Source organism: Polyergus mexicanus, unplaced genomic scaffold, assembly GCF_030449975.1.
Source record: "Polyergus mexicanus isolate NDT 795.1 unplaced genomic scaffold, iyPolMexi1.0 SCAF_9, whole genome shotgun sequence".
Classification (NCBI taxonomy): domain Eukaryota; kingdom Metazoa; phylum Arthropoda; class Insecta; order Hymenoptera; family Formicidae; genus Polyergus; species Polyergus mexicanus.
The window spans coordinates 9,977,168-9,992,496 of record NW_027223329.1 but is presented as its reverse complement, the minus strand read 5'-3'; the positions used below and the strand labels follow the sequence as shown (position 1 = coordinate 9,992,496).

At 35.8% G+C, this 15,329-nt stretch overlaps 4 protein-coding genes and 1 long non-coding RNA gene across 13 annotated transcripts; 3 read left to right on the top strand and 2 right to left on the bottom strand.

Moving 5' to 3' along the window:
• Positions 1 to 126: 126 nt before the first annotated feature.
• Positions 127 to 3,618, top strand: LOC138936349 (WAS/WASL-interacting protein family member 1). 6 transcript variants are annotated; one of them, XM_070301677.1, is made up of 6 exons: positions 127 to 813; positions 981 to 1,144; positions 1,275 to 1,570; positions 1,649 to 2,360; positions 2,464 to 2,594; positions 2,923 to 3,005. In XM_070301677.1, the coding sequence occupies exons 1-5, from the start codon at positions 776 to 778 to the stop codon at positions 2,547 to 2,549; spliced, it is 1,296 nt and encodes a 431-aa protein (XP_070157778.1). In that variant the 5' UTR covers positions 127 to 775; the 3' UTR covers positions 2,550 to 2,594; positions 2,923 to 3,005. The 6 variants fall into 6 exon arrangements, with proteins under 6 accessions (XP_070157778.1, XP_070157776.1, XP_070157780.1 ...); XM_070301675.1 differs by lacking the exon at positions 2,464 to 2,594 and having other exon boundaries at positions 128 to 813; positions 2,923 to 3,618; XM_070301679.1 differs by lacking the exon at positions 2,464 to 2,594 and having other exon boundaries at positions 129 to 806; positions 2,923 to 3,618.
• Positions 3,619 to 3,932: 314 nt separating this feature from the next.
• On the bottom strand, positions 3,933 to 7,914 carry LOC138936229 (ATP-binding cassette sub-family F member 3). Its single transcript, XM_070301456.1, has 9 exons — positions 7,317 to 7,914; positions 7,135 to 7,240; positions 6,758 to 6,944; positions 6,266 to 6,609; positions 5,685 to 6,183; positions 5,245 to 5,468; positions 4,785 to 5,143; positions 4,488 to 4,708; positions 3,933 to 4,365 (listed from the first exon to the last, which is right to left on the bottom strand). Exons 1-9 carry the CDS (start codon positions 7,387 to 7,389, stop codon positions 4,219 to 4,221), a joined length of 2,160 nt encoding a protein of 719 aa, XP_070157557.1. The 5' UTR covers positions 7,390 to 7,914; the 3' UTR covers positions 3,933 to 4,218.
• Positions 7,915 to 8,025: 111 nt separating this feature from the next.
• Positions 8,026 to 9,715, top strand: LOC138936715 (uncharacterized). The gene is made up of 3 exons (XM_070302330.1): positions 8,026 to 8,119; positions 8,326 to 8,657; positions 8,844 to 9,715. Exons 1-3 carry the CDS (start codon positions 8,026 to 8,028, stop codon positions 9,393 to 9,395), a joined length of 978 nt encoding a protein of 325 aa, XP_070158431.1. The 3' UTR covers positions 9,396 to 9,715.
• A 541-nt stretch (positions 9,716 to 10,256) lies between these two features.
• Positions 10,257 to 14,393, top strand: LOC138936271 (galactose mutarotase). 4 transcript variants are annotated; one of them, XM_070301539.1, is made up of 8 exons: positions 10,257 to 10,484; positions 10,568 to 10,757; positions 11,307 to 11,375; positions 11,458 to 11,689; positions 12,520 to 12,728; positions 12,912 to 13,282; positions 13,603 to 14,028; positions 14,277 to 14,393. In XM_070301539.1, exons 4-8 carry the CDS (start codon positions 11,640 to 11,642, stop codon positions 14,355 to 14,357), a joined length of 1,137 nt encoding a protein of 378 aa, XP_070157640.1. In that variant the 5' UTR covers positions 10,257 to 10,484; positions 10,568 to 10,757; positions 11,307 to 11,375; positions 11,458 to 11,639; the 3' UTR covers positions 14,358 to 14,393. The 4 variants fall into 4 exon arrangements, with proteins under 4 accessions (XP_070157640.1, XP_070157639.1, XP_070157641.1 ...); XM_070301538.1 differs by lacking the exon at positions 11,307 to 11,375; XM_070301540.1 differs by lacking the exons at positions 10,257 to 10,484; positions 10,568 to 10,757; positions 11,307 to 11,375; positions 11,458 to 11,689 and adding an exon at positions 12,132 to 12,230 and having other exon boundaries at positions 14,277 to 14,392.
• Positions 11,263 to 14,354, bottom strand: LOC138936273 (uncharacterized). The gene is made up of 3 exons (XR_011447361.1): positions 14,225 to 14,354; positions 13,641 to 14,136; positions 11,263 to 13,364 (listed from the first exon to the last, which is right to left on the bottom strand). It is a non-coding gene; the product is annotated as an uncharacterized lncRNA (long non-coding RNA).
• Positions 14,394 to 15,329: the final 936 nt, after the last annotated feature.

The window sequence follows — 15,329 nt, the reverse complement described above, 5'->3', positions numbered from 1 at the left end:
TGACCAATCGGAAGAAAAAATTTTAATTTCTTTTATTCTAATTGGTTAAATTTCAATGTTTAATCTTCAATCTTCAATGCGTAGTCTGATACAGGCTTTAGGTTTTGCGCTAAGTGATGGGGGCTCCCACTTCTCCATGATCTGGCAGCTCTATCGCTCGCACGATCTACCACGATCCAAGATCGAGTAAAGTAGATCGTCTGACGAGAATCGAATCCGCGAATACGACAGCTCCCCAGCTCGTAGCCATTCGTGGCTATTCGCGACGGGAGCGAGACCCCCAACCTCGTATGTGATGACGCCATGATCTACGTCGTCGTGTCACAGCGCGGATCGTAGACAGCGGGATCAATTTGCCACCGGAGAGCGACCCCCTTTCTTCTTTTTTTATTATAATTATGAGTGTCATTGGCCCGAAATCTTAACCACCGGACGCATAAATACAGCAGCGAACGCCGCTCATCTCCGGTAAATCGCTCGCATCGCGCATAGAGCACATCGTGCGCGTATTATCGACAAATAGAGGAGGCGGTGTGGAGATAAAAACGGCACTTTATTAAGGTGTGTTCTCGCGCAAAGAAATGTCCGTCCCTCAGGCTCGCGCGTGAACGTCTCGGAAGGATTTAGCGGGAGAATTGTTGTGTGTCACGGGGCTAGTCGACGTGGGGGTGCACCGGTCCCCAGTTGACGGGACTACTTCATTATTTCTTCTGGATATTTTTTCATCTGTGCTCCGAAAACGGGCGATTCCTCCCCCCTACCCGCCCGCGCGCGGATGACACATCTCGATGGAACGATCCAAAATCGTAAATCGTAAATATAATGTCCGTAGAATTGAAAAAAAAAAAAAAAATAGATCCCGTAGAAAAATGTTTTGTCGTAGAGGAACGTTTGACATTTTCCATCTGTGGGAGAAATCCATGATCTGTACGATGTCTCTCCGCCGTTAGCGTGTTACACCTTTATCATTCCCTTTGCAGGAAGGTAATAAGAATGTCTGTGCCACCTCCGCCACCGCCTCCACAGGGCACTGCCTCTGGCCCACTAGTGGGAGACAACAGGAACTTACTGCTACAGTCCATAAGGGCAGGTAAAACTCTGAAGAAGACTGTTACTGTGGACAAGAGCGCACCTGCTATTGCTGGTAAATCTCTTACAAAGAGTAAAATAGTAAGATTCGAGAATAGATTGAGTCGTACAAAATATGTTAATTGTTAAATTTGACAAATTTTAAAAGTGTCTCATTGTATATAAAGCGATAATATGTTTCACAGGGAAAGTTAAAGGCGAATCGATAAGCCCGTCGTTGAATAGTAATAGTAGAACTAATAGTTCCAATGCAGCAATAAGTGGCAGTAATGGTGGACCCATATCCCTAGGAGGTTTATTCGCGGGTGGTATGCCGAAATTAAAACCTACAGGACTAAGAGGCAATATGACCGAGAAAGAGGGACAAAGTGTACATAACTCTAGTTTTCTTCATTCATCACCTGGATCCTCTCATAGTATGAAACGCGGTCCACCTCCGATCCCGCCACCAGCCGCGCAGAAACCACAGATGTTCAGTCAGGTAGAACAAGAACTATGATTCGGCTAAATCGTGCTATTGATCTGTATATCTGTAAAGTCGTTAATTTTAATTGCACAGGGACAAAATACTACGGATTCCGCGACGAGCAATTCAGACACTATGCCCAGAGGATTCGCGAAATCAGCCACTATGCCTAAATCAGTGCCGTCGCCTAATCTGCAAAAACCGTCGCCGCCGCCTAAGAAGTTAAATCTGACAAGTAGCGTGACCAGCGTGGCTAGGGCGCAAAGCATGCGACTACCACGCTCGCCGCCAGTTTTGATGACGATAACGCCATCCTCCTTGCACCAATCGCAGGATTGTCTAAACGAGACTATTGTACCACAAGCCACAGCGAGACCAGCGATAAATCGAGTTCTCAGACCGCCGATAACGAGACCTCCATCGCCGCCGATCTCACGATCGGCAAGTATTGTACCCACAACGAAACCGCCGTCATCGCCGACCTCACGGTCGTCGAGTATCATGCCTGTCATGAGGGCGGCGCCACCGCCCCCATCGAGAGTCACAGTTACTGCGCCGTGCATACCGCCTCCGCCGCCACCGCTTCCTCATCGTCCTGCTCCTACGCATCAAAGACTAGCGCCGCCGCCGCCGCCACCTCCGACTCCACCTACGAGAAGTCTATCGGTGCGCAATGGCGGCGGTCAAACCGCGGCGAGCTCCGTTGACCTAGAGGTGCGATTCGCCGAGATGTTTCACGTCGCATGTAATTTACCACCCCCGGAACCGTTCAAGGGCTTTGTCAAAGTTTACAGTAGTAGGAATGGTAAGACCAATTGACTGATCTTTGATTTTTATCGTAGAGTATAATACACCCCATATGTGTGTGTATAATAATAAAAAGAGTTATATGCTTTTTTTCATTCTAGATTTAGTCACACAATGCTTCGTACAATGCCGCATATTTAAACGCATCCTAACAAATATGTCGCACGTTATAAATACAATTTTCTAGCACAGTCCCTTATACGATGCATATATATATTATTTATATACATTGGTAATTAGACACGATTTATTTATCATGATGTATTACAAGACACTATTTTTTTTTTATAACGTTTCAAGGTTTGTTAAGGTTTCTTTCAAAGCACTAATTTCTGCCGACATTGTTTCTCTATGCATTATGTTCCAGCAAATATACTATAAGCATGTATGATACTAACATTTCACATTGATTATATAATATATAAATCAAACTGCATGCTATACTTTTATGAATATGTATATTGTACTTTTATGAATATCTATAAAATATATAATCTTACTGTATATTGTTCTATTGTCGTGAAAAACGGAAAATAATCATAGTGCTTTAAAAATTACAGCAGCAAAGCAACAAGCTCCAGCTCCACCTCTTCAATCGTCCTCTACCCCTAGTACACTGCATTCGTTAAATACTTCATCTGGGAGTAAACAGTGGCAACATAATGCGACTTCTTTGGCATATTGAAAACACCATCTGTGTATACTTAAGAAATCATTGCTTTAAGCACTGATTATTGTTTAAAAACTTCTCAATGCTGCCACACAATAAAATGTTAAATTAAGTGTGCATGGAAAGAATGAATCAGCAAAGCATAAGAGTTTCAGAGAAAGTGAGATCTTGAATTTGCGAGCCCAGTTATACAATAAAATGTTTTAGACAATATTTTCTGTACAGTTTATCTTAGGAAAATCTATTTAATATAGATTATAATTATATATATATATATATATATATATATATATATAAATCGTTAGAAAGGCTAGGCCTGTTATTACCTAACAGAAATCTAAAAGAGATTGAAACAAAAAGCACATTTACTCTCATCTTAAAAACATATTCATTTAACCTCCCCTATCACATACTTTTCTTATACTTCTATGTAAAAAAATAACAGATATATCACCAAAATCATTAATTTACGACATTATATCAATATCTATGTATGATGATTTATCACTTCTTTATGTTACTTATTTAAACATTATATACAAAGGTCAAAATATAAAATTGTAACTTATTTTTCAATACTAATAAACAATTGCAACAGCAAAATTTGTTGACTTAACAATAATTGTATTATTGTATACTGTATGATTAAACAAATGCAATCTTTACAGAATAGTAAGTAATTAATATATTTTCAAGTAAAATGTGTAAAGCATTATTTATCTAACAATATCTTTTATTATTTTCTCTTAGTAATAGAATAATATTTAGTATGAAATGTCCAAATTCACAGATTGCATGTTACAATCGAATAGTATGTTTGCTCAATGCATTAAAATGAATATAATGCACTTGTTAATAAATTTAAGAAAAAAAGATACTGTAATTACCACAAAGGGAAAACACAAATATTTGTGTCAAGTAGATGAATAAATCGTACATGTATATAATCGATGATTGCTATATTTAATCTGTTTCATGAGAGGAAAGCATTTAAAAAATAAATAAGATATTAGTGATCAAATGTGTTTGGAAAAAAGTAAATATTACAATAAAATAGGTATTAATCGTAAGCTGATTTTAATTAAAAGGGCGATATTCCTCTAAAATTTTCACAATGATATATTACTTGGTATAGGAGATAACGCAAAATTACGAGACAGTATCACATTAGACAAAACTTGGTTTCTTATAATTCAAGCTCCCTCTCGATGATCCTGCGATACTCATCAAAACCTTCTTCAATGCATCTAACAGATCCTTCTCCACAAACCCACAATTCCGTACAAACCATCTGGATTAAGCGTTCATCATGCGATACCAATATTACACCAGCCTACAATGATAAGATAAATATAATGATAAAATATATATAATTGATCACACACATATGCGTACAAAATTTAAAAAAATTTAAATAGAAATTATAGCCAATATGTGAATAAAATAGGCACTTACTTGGCAATTGTTGAGAGCTTTACCCAATGCTTCGATCGATTCGATATCGAGATGATTCGTAGGCTCGTCGAGCACCAGAAAATTAGGCATCGCTGCACACATTAGAGCGAACGCCACTCTAGATTTTTGTCCTCCCGAAAGAGAATTTATGGTCTGCAAAGCCAAATTGCCACTAATCCCGAAACTACCAAGTATTCGCCTGTATTCCTCAATAGGCTTACCTGGTAGAGCGAATAGTAATCACTAATGATTTTTAAGATAAATAGAGAACTATAAGCTCGTATCGGAAACACATACCAGGAAAATGCATTTGTAAAAGTTCGACGGGACAGACGCGCATGTCTAGTTGATCGACATGATGCTGACTAAAGTATCCAAACTTTAGATTACGATGCACGTGAACCGTGCCTCGTGTCGAACTCAAAGCACCCGTGATGATCTTCAATAGAGTAGTCTTGCCCGCGCCGTTCTCCCCGACAATACAGATGCGCGATTGCAGACTGGCAGTAAGATTCACATTGCTAAACACTAAGTCAACTCCTCCATTGTAACTAAAGGAGACTTCGTTAAGTTGCAGTATTGGTGGACTCAGTGGCTCAACATCTGGGAAGTTGAGAGTCACTTCGCTTTCCTTTTCCATTGGCTTCAAATCAGGTCTGTGTTGACGGATTTAAAGAAGATATAAAGTTAAGTAAATTTTGATCTATCTTTCCATAAAGGATCAGATTGCTTGCACATTCAAATAATCACTACTTACAATTTCTCCAACATCTTTATCTTGCTTTGTACACTGGACGCACGATTTGCATTATACCGGAACCTGTCGATAAATTCCTGTACATGTGCTCTTTTTGCTTGCTGAGCCTCATATTCTCGTTGCTGATTTCTCTCGCGTTCGCCTTTCGTTTTTACAAATTGCTCATAATTACCACGATACGCCTCTATTTTCTGCCCACGTAAGTACAAAATATCAGTGGGGACCTGTATTAGAGAAATAGAAACACAAGAGATAAATAATGATATAAATATATTTATAATAAAAAAATATTTAATTATATAATTTTATATATAAATTAAAATTTTTATTATATGTAATCTGTATACAAAATATACGACTAATGTCATAAGATAATACTGAGTTTTTCTTTCTTTCTTTCTTTCTTTTTTTTAAATAAATAGAAACGTAAATATATTTACCGTATCTAAAAATTTCCGATCGTGTGATACTACAAGTAATGTTTTCGGCCATGTTTGTAGATACTTCTCCAACCAGAGTATCGCTTTAATATCAAGCATGTTTGTTGGCTCATCGAGCAACAATAGATCTGGTTTGGAGAAGAGAGCTCTCGCAAGAGCCAGCCTCATTCGCCAACCGCCAGAAAATGCTTTGGTCGGCCAGGATTGCCTTTCCACAGTGAATCCGAGTCCTGACAGGATTGCACTTGCTCTAGCGGGTGCCTTGTCGACCTCGGCTAATTGCATGGCTTCGTACACCCGTGCCAATTCTTCACCTAACGCATCGCCCGTCTTGGAGCCATCCTTCTCTATCGCTGCCTGTAATTTTGTCTCCTGACTGAGTAACGCACTTCGCTCCTGATCGCATTCCAAGACGGACTCCAATGCGGACGTATCGTCGCCGGCTACCTCCTGCTCGACGTGCAACACACGTACATGCGACGGTATCCTTAGCTGTTTGCTAAATTAATCGAGATTTCTCCATATTAATAATCCAAGAGTCGAATTATTCAAGCAACTGTGCAGTGATCTCAATTTCATACCTCGATATCATTCGAAGCAAGGTGGTTTTGCCGAGTCCGTTTCTACCTATCAGACCATACCGTCTGCCGAACGCAAGCATTAAATCAGCACCATGTAATAATACTCTATCACCATACGCAACATCAAAATTCTCTATCCTGATGTCCTGAGCTTTGTTCACTCCACCTTTGGTCTCCATTCGACTGTCCTTCTTGCTCATCATTTGGCTTGCACTAGCCGCACTTTCAGCCGCATGATTGGTAGTGTTAATGCGAGATGCCGATCCCTGCTCATTTACGATTCGTTTCTCCTGTTTCTGTTGCAATTTAGCCTCAGCCTTCTCTAATTTTTTTGCGTCTACTTTCTGTTATTTTAATAATAAGCAATATTAAAATAAATAAATGATAGTTTTGTGTAAATCTAGTAATTAAAAATACAAAAATCGAATATATATAATATATGTATATATCAACATAATTTTATGTATATATATATATATATATATATATTACCATCGCATCATCTCTAGTCGTGACCCATATACTCTTGATCTGTTCGACTTGTGCCTCTAAAGTAGCAGCCAGAGCACCCAAATGTACCGGAGCATTTAATACTTTATTAACACCGTTTTTTCTCCTGTCTATATCATCATTATTTGAACTACTTTTTAATATTTCCAATAATTTTACGCATATTTGCCTATATATAAAAAATAAAATATAAGCTTGAAATTATATGCCAGTTGCACTAACAAAAAAGAAAAGATTAATGACTCTTGCGATCGCGAGAACTTGATATATATACGGAAATATTATACGATTCCTGTTCAGATAGGCAGTCAGTTTTGTTAACGAATTAAAAGATGATAAATGCGAACATATTTACAGACCTAACCTCGTTTTCTGATTTATCCGCTACCTCGTGCAATACCTGGCCGATCGCCTCGTATACCTCGTCGCCATCCTCAAAATCGTCTTTGGAACTGTCCAAGATACCTACGTACATACGTCAAGTATAGAGTTGCAAACTATTATCATGAGAGATTCTTTAGGTTATTTTATGGTTATATACCTTCTACATATTGATATAGGTCGTCGTCTATCGTCGGAAATTGACTACGAATGTATTCGCCGCAGGTCGCCATAATTAAGCTATTTAAGTAAAAAAAATTCGTAATCCTAATCGAGAAGAAAGGACGACACGAGCGAATTTCACTGCTCTTGACAAGTCAGCCGTCAAATTCCCATCGAGCCACAGAGCAATGTGGAGATAGAGACATGGAGGGAGGCACAAATCTCGCGCATGCGCAGTAACGTAAGCACTAGTAAACGCTTTTATATATCAGTTACATATATATTTCGTAGCAATAAAGGATCCCATTAGATTCCTTGCGCGAAAAAGGAATAAAAAAAAATTAATGCTATTCATGTCAGTCACGTGTACAATGACATATTTCACGCATGCGCATGAAAGTCCCGGACAGATTTGTTTCTCCGTCTCCCATCACTCAGCTTCCAGCTATACGTGAACACATGTTCACGCCATTTTAAAACGTCAGTAGTCGGTAGCTCAAAAATGTTGAAACACCATTCTCGTAGAGACGTTAGGAAAGATCTCTCTAACGTCCATCGATCTTTCTTTCGGATAATCGTAATTTTTTCGTGTTTTATTTTGACGGACTGATAATCGTATCTCACCCATAACATCGATTTGTCAGCGCGTCAAATGATCACGGCGGTAACCGCCATCTTGTAGCTGTCAAAAGTGATTTTCGCTGATGATGCTCGACAGCTCGAGAAGTCGCGTTTTCGTTTTGCAGATCGACGCGTATATTTCCGAATGTCGTCATTCCGCGCGACGTCAAACCCGGTCAGGCACGACTATCAGTTTTTAAGTTAATCACGGTAAGAGTCGCGCGTCCTCGTTGCTCGCTATCTAATCCGTCTCATGACGTTTTTTTTTTCCGTTGAGAAATAATCGTCAATAACAGTCCGGGTTGGATGAGCCATTAAGACTGGGAGTTTAGCAGCTGAAATGCCTTTGCTGGCCCCGACGACAGACGTACGTTCTTGCTGAGAAGATACTTTCGCTGAAGAGAGGAAAGAAATCGCGCTGGCGGAGATTCGCGGGAACGGAGATACCGCGACGACCGATGGCGTCGCGGAATCGAATGTCGTCGGGGAGTTATGCGGCACAAATAATGTGGACGAGGGCGAAATTCTTCTCCTACCGTCCTTCTCTTCTAACAACACAATGAGTAAGGAACGCCCGCGGAAGAAACTCTGGCGTAACGCGGTACAGGTAGTGGCGAGCGACGACGAAGATTCGGACGGCCATGAATGTACTTTCTTTCCGGCTAAGCGACATTGCAGCACGCAATTGTCCGAGGTCGATGAGACACGTTCAAACACGGTAATTATATTCGCAGGGATATTACGACGATATCCTAATATTGTATTATTTCTTATTTCAATATCGCTTTTATTATTTAATTATATACACGAGTATAGTATCTACTTTTTGACAAACTGTGTAGTTTCATTATCAATACTTTTATATTGTATCATATAAATAGAAAAAATAATAATTTTTCTATAGGAGCAATATACGAATGCAAACACGGAAACAACAACTAACAATGTAGGGAATATTGAGTATGATGAAATTATATACCAAATACAAATTGAGAAGAAGCTTAAATTATGGCAAGCTTTTCAAGAGGAAGAAGGATCCATGGACAATAGTATTAATGAGGTGTTGGCTTACTATAGGATGATGCATCCATCTGATCCTCTGGAGGAGGATTCCATTGGTTCAAGATCTCATTTATCATATAGAAGAAATGACATGGAAGACACAGCAGTGACAATGGCGATTCGCAATCATGGCTTAGTCCAATCGACCGAGCTCGCTCTTCAACCGCATTATTGTAAATGCATAGGTGTAGATTGTTCCTTTTCATCCAAATGTATGTATGAACTCGACGACTTTTATGGAACTGTCTACAGCAATATAGAAACGGGAAGATGCAATGTGCTGGATGCAGATAAAATATATGAATGTGATCAGCCGGAAGATTTCTTGGAACGTGCCGTTGGGGAAGCGATTAAGAAGAAGGGTCTGAGTGCTTTAAGTGTGGATTACGGTTGAATATATTGGTTAATATATTCCTTCCCCCCATTCCTTTCATGTATTTATATAATAATGTAGTATATCTAATTGTTGTGCTCCGTAAATTTATCGCGATTTTATTTTATAGTTGATTTTTATTGTACGAGTTGTAAATGTGTTTTGCAACAATAATCTCAAAACATTTTATACTCATATGTATACATTCCGATGTAACCGATTGCTTATATTGACCACGATTTGAGATCTATTTTATTCAAGAATAACGTTGAACTGCTATAATAATGATTTTTTATTATTAATCTTTTTAATAGCCAGCTATTAATAGTATTGATATCACATTAATTATATTTTCATGTATATAAATATACGTCATAAATATATATGAAAGTATAATTATTGTATATATATATATATTATGAATCAAATTATAGCTTTGTAAACAATATATATTTCAGAAGTATAAGTAATTATTTTGATTGAAGTATAATTTATTTTGATCAAAGACATGCATATGTTCTTTTACTGTTGTTGAATTTGTGAACTTGTTTTCTCTTTTTAACGTATTTTAATTATATATAAAATCTACTCATGTGTTTCTCTATTAAATATAATATAATTATAAAATGAAGAAAGAATGACATATTGTCTTATAAAAAAAAAAAAATAAGATTGATACGACAGATATATATACATATATATATATATATATATCTACTTTATAAAGACTGAGAGTTTATTTCTTGGCGTTGGTAACCCTGAAACTAGAGTTTCATTGGAGTTTGTATTGTCACCGCGCGCATTCATTGGAGTTTCGCATTGTCATCTCGCGAGGTCTTCAAAATCAGACTACGTATTGAAGATTGAAATTTGACCAATCAGGACAAAGAAATTTTAGTCCCTTTTGTTATGATTAGTCAAATTCTAATCTTTAATCTTCAATTTTCAATGCGTAGTTCGATACGAGCTTAATACGGCTTAATATTTCATAGGATCCTAATTTCATAATTTTACGTTATGGCGAATTCGTCATATTCATCATCCATACAGTCCTTTAACGAGCCATTAACGAAGGAACAGGAAATGGCGCTTTACAGTAACATAAATATGGTAGAGTTACGCGAAACTTTAGTAAATTTATATTTATATAAACTATATTTTGCTGAGATATACTTTGCTTGAATCTGTTGCAGAATCTAGAAACCATTCGAAAAGCTACGCATGATATTAACATACAATTTAAAAGCATACAAAAGGAAATGTATGTCACGAATGCCTTGGTAAACGCGATTAAAACAAAAATTCCAACAACAGTGAATGCGGATTAAAACTCTCCGGGGAAATTCTATTCGCAAAAACTAAAACTACAACTACAGTGCAAAAGTACATTTCAGTAATGTGAAAGAAATCATACATTAAATGCACAACTTTACAAACTATAACAAGAACACAATATTAAATTGAGTTATTTAATGTAAAAGATTTTTTGTAGTAATCAAGAAATTTTATGATTTTGTGGATGCATTGTGAGAACTCGTCTAGAATAGAAATCTTTATACTAAAGAAAATTCTTATTTATTACCACAAAAAATGATATTTGAAAAATTTATATTTCTGTAAAAATAAGCATCTAATGTTAAAAATAACAGTCTGAAAATTGTATAACTTTTTTCATGACTTTATTAATGACAAATTATATATCGAATAAAAAATATTAATTTTCTGGATTACCTGTTTATTGTAATATAACAATAGAATGAATGAGATAGAAAGTAATATTTAGATAACAAAGAAACTGAATAACTTTAAAATCAATCTCATTCTTAAATATAAATAATTTGATTTACAACACAAATCTTTATATTTTATATAATCTCTTTAATTTTTATTTACTTTTTGTCAATTTTCTTTTTTATTATGTACACATCATAGTTTGGATAATTCTCTTGGAAATATTAAATGTGACCTTGTCTGTATCAGGCAATACATTCTAAGCATTGAGTAAGACTACCGTGCGATATTATACATATTTGTAAGAAGAAAGGATGATTTTTTATGCGTATAAGTGGTATGGATATTTCAGAAAAACATCTCGCTCGGAATATATATCGCCGATATAAAACACGCAGTCTGTTAAAAGTTCGCGTCATTCGCTGTGTATGATAAAATCCGCGAATAAAAATATCTCTTCATATATATAACATCGTTTTATATTCAATTCTTTATATCGATAACGAGATCGTGAAGTTTGTGTGAAGACCAACAATGTTTGTGCATTGTTTTTCCATATATCTACTTCTTCCTTTCTGGTTTGGGTAAGAATCACATCTTTTTATATTTTTTCCTCTCCATTTCTTTAAGTAACTTCAATAATTTAAAGTCTTTTTCTTCGAATAATCCTTGATATTTTTTGATAACTGAAGATTAGTTTTGTATATACAAATCGTTTTTTTAAATCAATTTTGAAAAATATGAATGCTAAGAAAATAAACAATTTTTTATGTATTCAAATAAAGTTAAAAAATAAATAATTATTTAGATTATACATAATTAAGAAGGATCGCGTCATACAGTAGTAGTATTTTTTCTGAATTGTACTATACTTATTACATAATGCGTTTATGCGAGTAATGGATTTGCTTTTTCAAGATAAGTCTGTTTTTTATAGCTGAACTGGCTGCATTAGTTCAGACTTTATCTTTTATTTTCTATATTGGAAAGAGAAAAATAAGCTCTAAACTCTGAACTAGTACAGCTAATTCTGCTATAAAGAACAGACTCAAGATGAAATACCTTTAAAATATATATCATATGACATCCTGCGAATGCTTGGACAATACACAATTTGACATAACAGCACGTACTTTTAACGTTATAAGTATTGGATATTGTAATCTATCTTCGTAATGATAGCGCAGATGACTCATTCTATAAATCATTCAAGTGTTCTTAGCGCGCGCAGTACTCGCATTTCAGCTCATCTTCGCGGAACATTTTAGAAAATCGAATTCGCATTTTACACATACAAATTGAAGACGTCAATAAATATATGTCGAGACTTCATTCTTGTTTTAAAAAAGAAAAAAAATCAATATTCATATTATGTTTTATAAAAATGTGCTATATTAAATTTATCTTTATTCAGAACGATCATGGCCATGACAGCGCTAAGATCCATCACAATGATAAAATGGGGTTCTGTGAACAGTCAGGAGATTGAGAAGTATACACTAACAAATAGCAACAACCAAGAAGTCGATGTTGTGACATATGGTGCGACAATAACCGCCATTAGAACGCCAGATAAAGGGGGTAACATAGCAGACGTCGTGCTCGGTTTCGATAACGTCGAAGGTAATCTGATAATGAGAGCAATTCGTTTATAGGAAAGAATATTCGATAAGATATTCGAGTGATCAATTCAATTGACCTTATTATATATGACCTGTTCTTTGAAAAAAAAAATCAAAGAAATGAGTTAAAATTATTCGAAAAACGAAAGTGACAAGTTTGATTAAGCATTATAACATTTTTCAGAATATCAGTCGTCGAGTAACCCGTATTTCGGTGCCACCATCGGACGTGTTGCCAATCGCATCGGCAAGGCAATGTTTGTTGTGGATGGTCAGCGTTACCAGGTATCGAGGAATATAGGCGAGAACAGTCTTCATGGCGGAACTCACGGTTGGAGTTCGAAGGTCTGGAATGCCTCGATCGATCATGATCGTGTAATTATGACCTTGATCAGCCCAAATGAAGATGAGGGTTATCCGGGAAGAGTAACGGCATGTGTTACCTTCCGAATGACTGAAGATGGAGAGCTGCACATAGATATGACAGCTGAGTCGCCCGAAAAAGCAACGCCGATTAATTTGACAAATCATAGCTATTTCAATCTTGCTGGACATGTATGTAGTACTTATCTCTCTTTATAAAGTATTCATCTCCACAAAAAACTTCTCCATTATATTTTCTCTCTATTCAATAAGACTGGAACAAGATAAAAATAGTAATGCTGCAAACTTGATATATTTTTATATGTAGTAATAATATTGGAAAAACTAATTGTGTTCATTTCTGTGCTCTTTCTTGTGTCACAGAAAAATGGTGAGAGATCAGATTATAATTATTTTTCAATACGCGCGATACTTTTCTATCTATATTATTAATCAATCAATTGGAAAAGGTTACTGTAACTATTATAATGCTCGTCGATGTTTTTTTTTAGATTACAAATGCGGAGGAATTATATAAACACATATTCACCTTGAATGCAGATCACTGGACTGTAACGGACTCTGAAAGCATTCCGACCGGTGAAATTCGGCCGGTTGAGAACAGCGTAATGGATTTGAGAAATGCGACTGTGCTCGGCGATGTTATTGATAAAGTGCCGGGTGGCGGTTACGATTGCAATTTCTGTTTATCAGAACCACACGATTACAAAAAGAGAGATCTCGTCGCTAAAGTACTGCATCCGGCCTCGGGACGCAGCTTGGAAGTGTATTCGAATCAGCCCGGCGTTCAGTTTTACACATCTAATTTTTTGCCTGACAGGAACAATATGGGTATTCTTGGCAAGGATGGAGCGCGATATTTCAAACATGCAGCTTTCTGTTTGGAAACACAAAATTATCCCGACGCCGTGAATCATGTAGGTTTCTTTCAAGATTAGCCTCGTAGAAGCTGATAATTTGTCGTACAAAAATTGCATCAAGTCTTGTTGCATTATTATCATAATCTCATTGCAATATGATATAAACTGTAAACACAAATGAAGATCACAATAATAAAAGTATAGATTGAGAGTCAAATACAAATTTCAATTCAAAACTATAGATTTAATTTACTAGAATCAAGCTGTTTAAGGAGATTACATATTGATTTTATGATTTTTTACAGGAAAACTTTCCAAACAGCATACTGCGACCAGGTGTAAAATACAATCACATTGTTATATATAAATTTGGAGTAAAAGTTTGATATCTGTAAATTGAAAAAAAACAAAACAAATATTAAATAAAAAATCTTATATCATTATCCTTTTGTTAATATAAAAAAAAATCTTTATAATATAATTATATTGCTAAACTCGATAATATTTTGTGTATAATATAAACTTAAAATTTACTTAAACTTTCTGTATTTATTATTTTTTATATCATACATAAATAATTAACAATTTATAATAAAATGTATACCTAATTAGATAATGATGGTGGAAGATTTACTTCTAAAGGATTATGTTTCTTTATGGTAGCCGAGGAATCTATATTTTCTAGTAATCTCTCCTGCCGTTGTTGCTTAATGGATGGTGTTGGTGGTGTGTAACGGTCAGATATCCATCCCTCTACATTATATCCGATGAATCCAATAATACCCACAAAAGGAAGCATAATATATTTACCAAAATGGCCAAAAGATCTCACTATTAAGGGCCACATTTTTTTAATTAAGCTGCAATAAAAATAAAATCACTTTACTTGTTTTTTAGGCGAAGATGCAAGTCACAATTTACGTATAAAATTAAAAATATATACACATCATGTGTATGTGATGTGTAAATGTAATACAATATAAATGTTACCATAAGTGTCGATTTAAAAATATTTTAATATGAAAATATGTGAGATAATACTATGATAGGAAGAAACGAAATATATATATTAAGTATGATATTAAGTATAAATATATATAAGTATAAGAATAAATATGTATATAAAAATAAGTATACTTACAGAAGTGCAGGTTATGTAAATATTTCACAAACCATCAGCCACTGTGAAACTGTAAACCCACGTGAAGTGAATTACCGGCAAGCCGGCAACTTGTATATTGTATATAGCCAATCGTTTTATATGTATGCGCAGGAATGCGCATGCGTGTGAAAATCTGGAAACAATGGGCGCGTTCAGGAAACACAACTGTTGAGCATCGTCTTGTCAACATTCGACG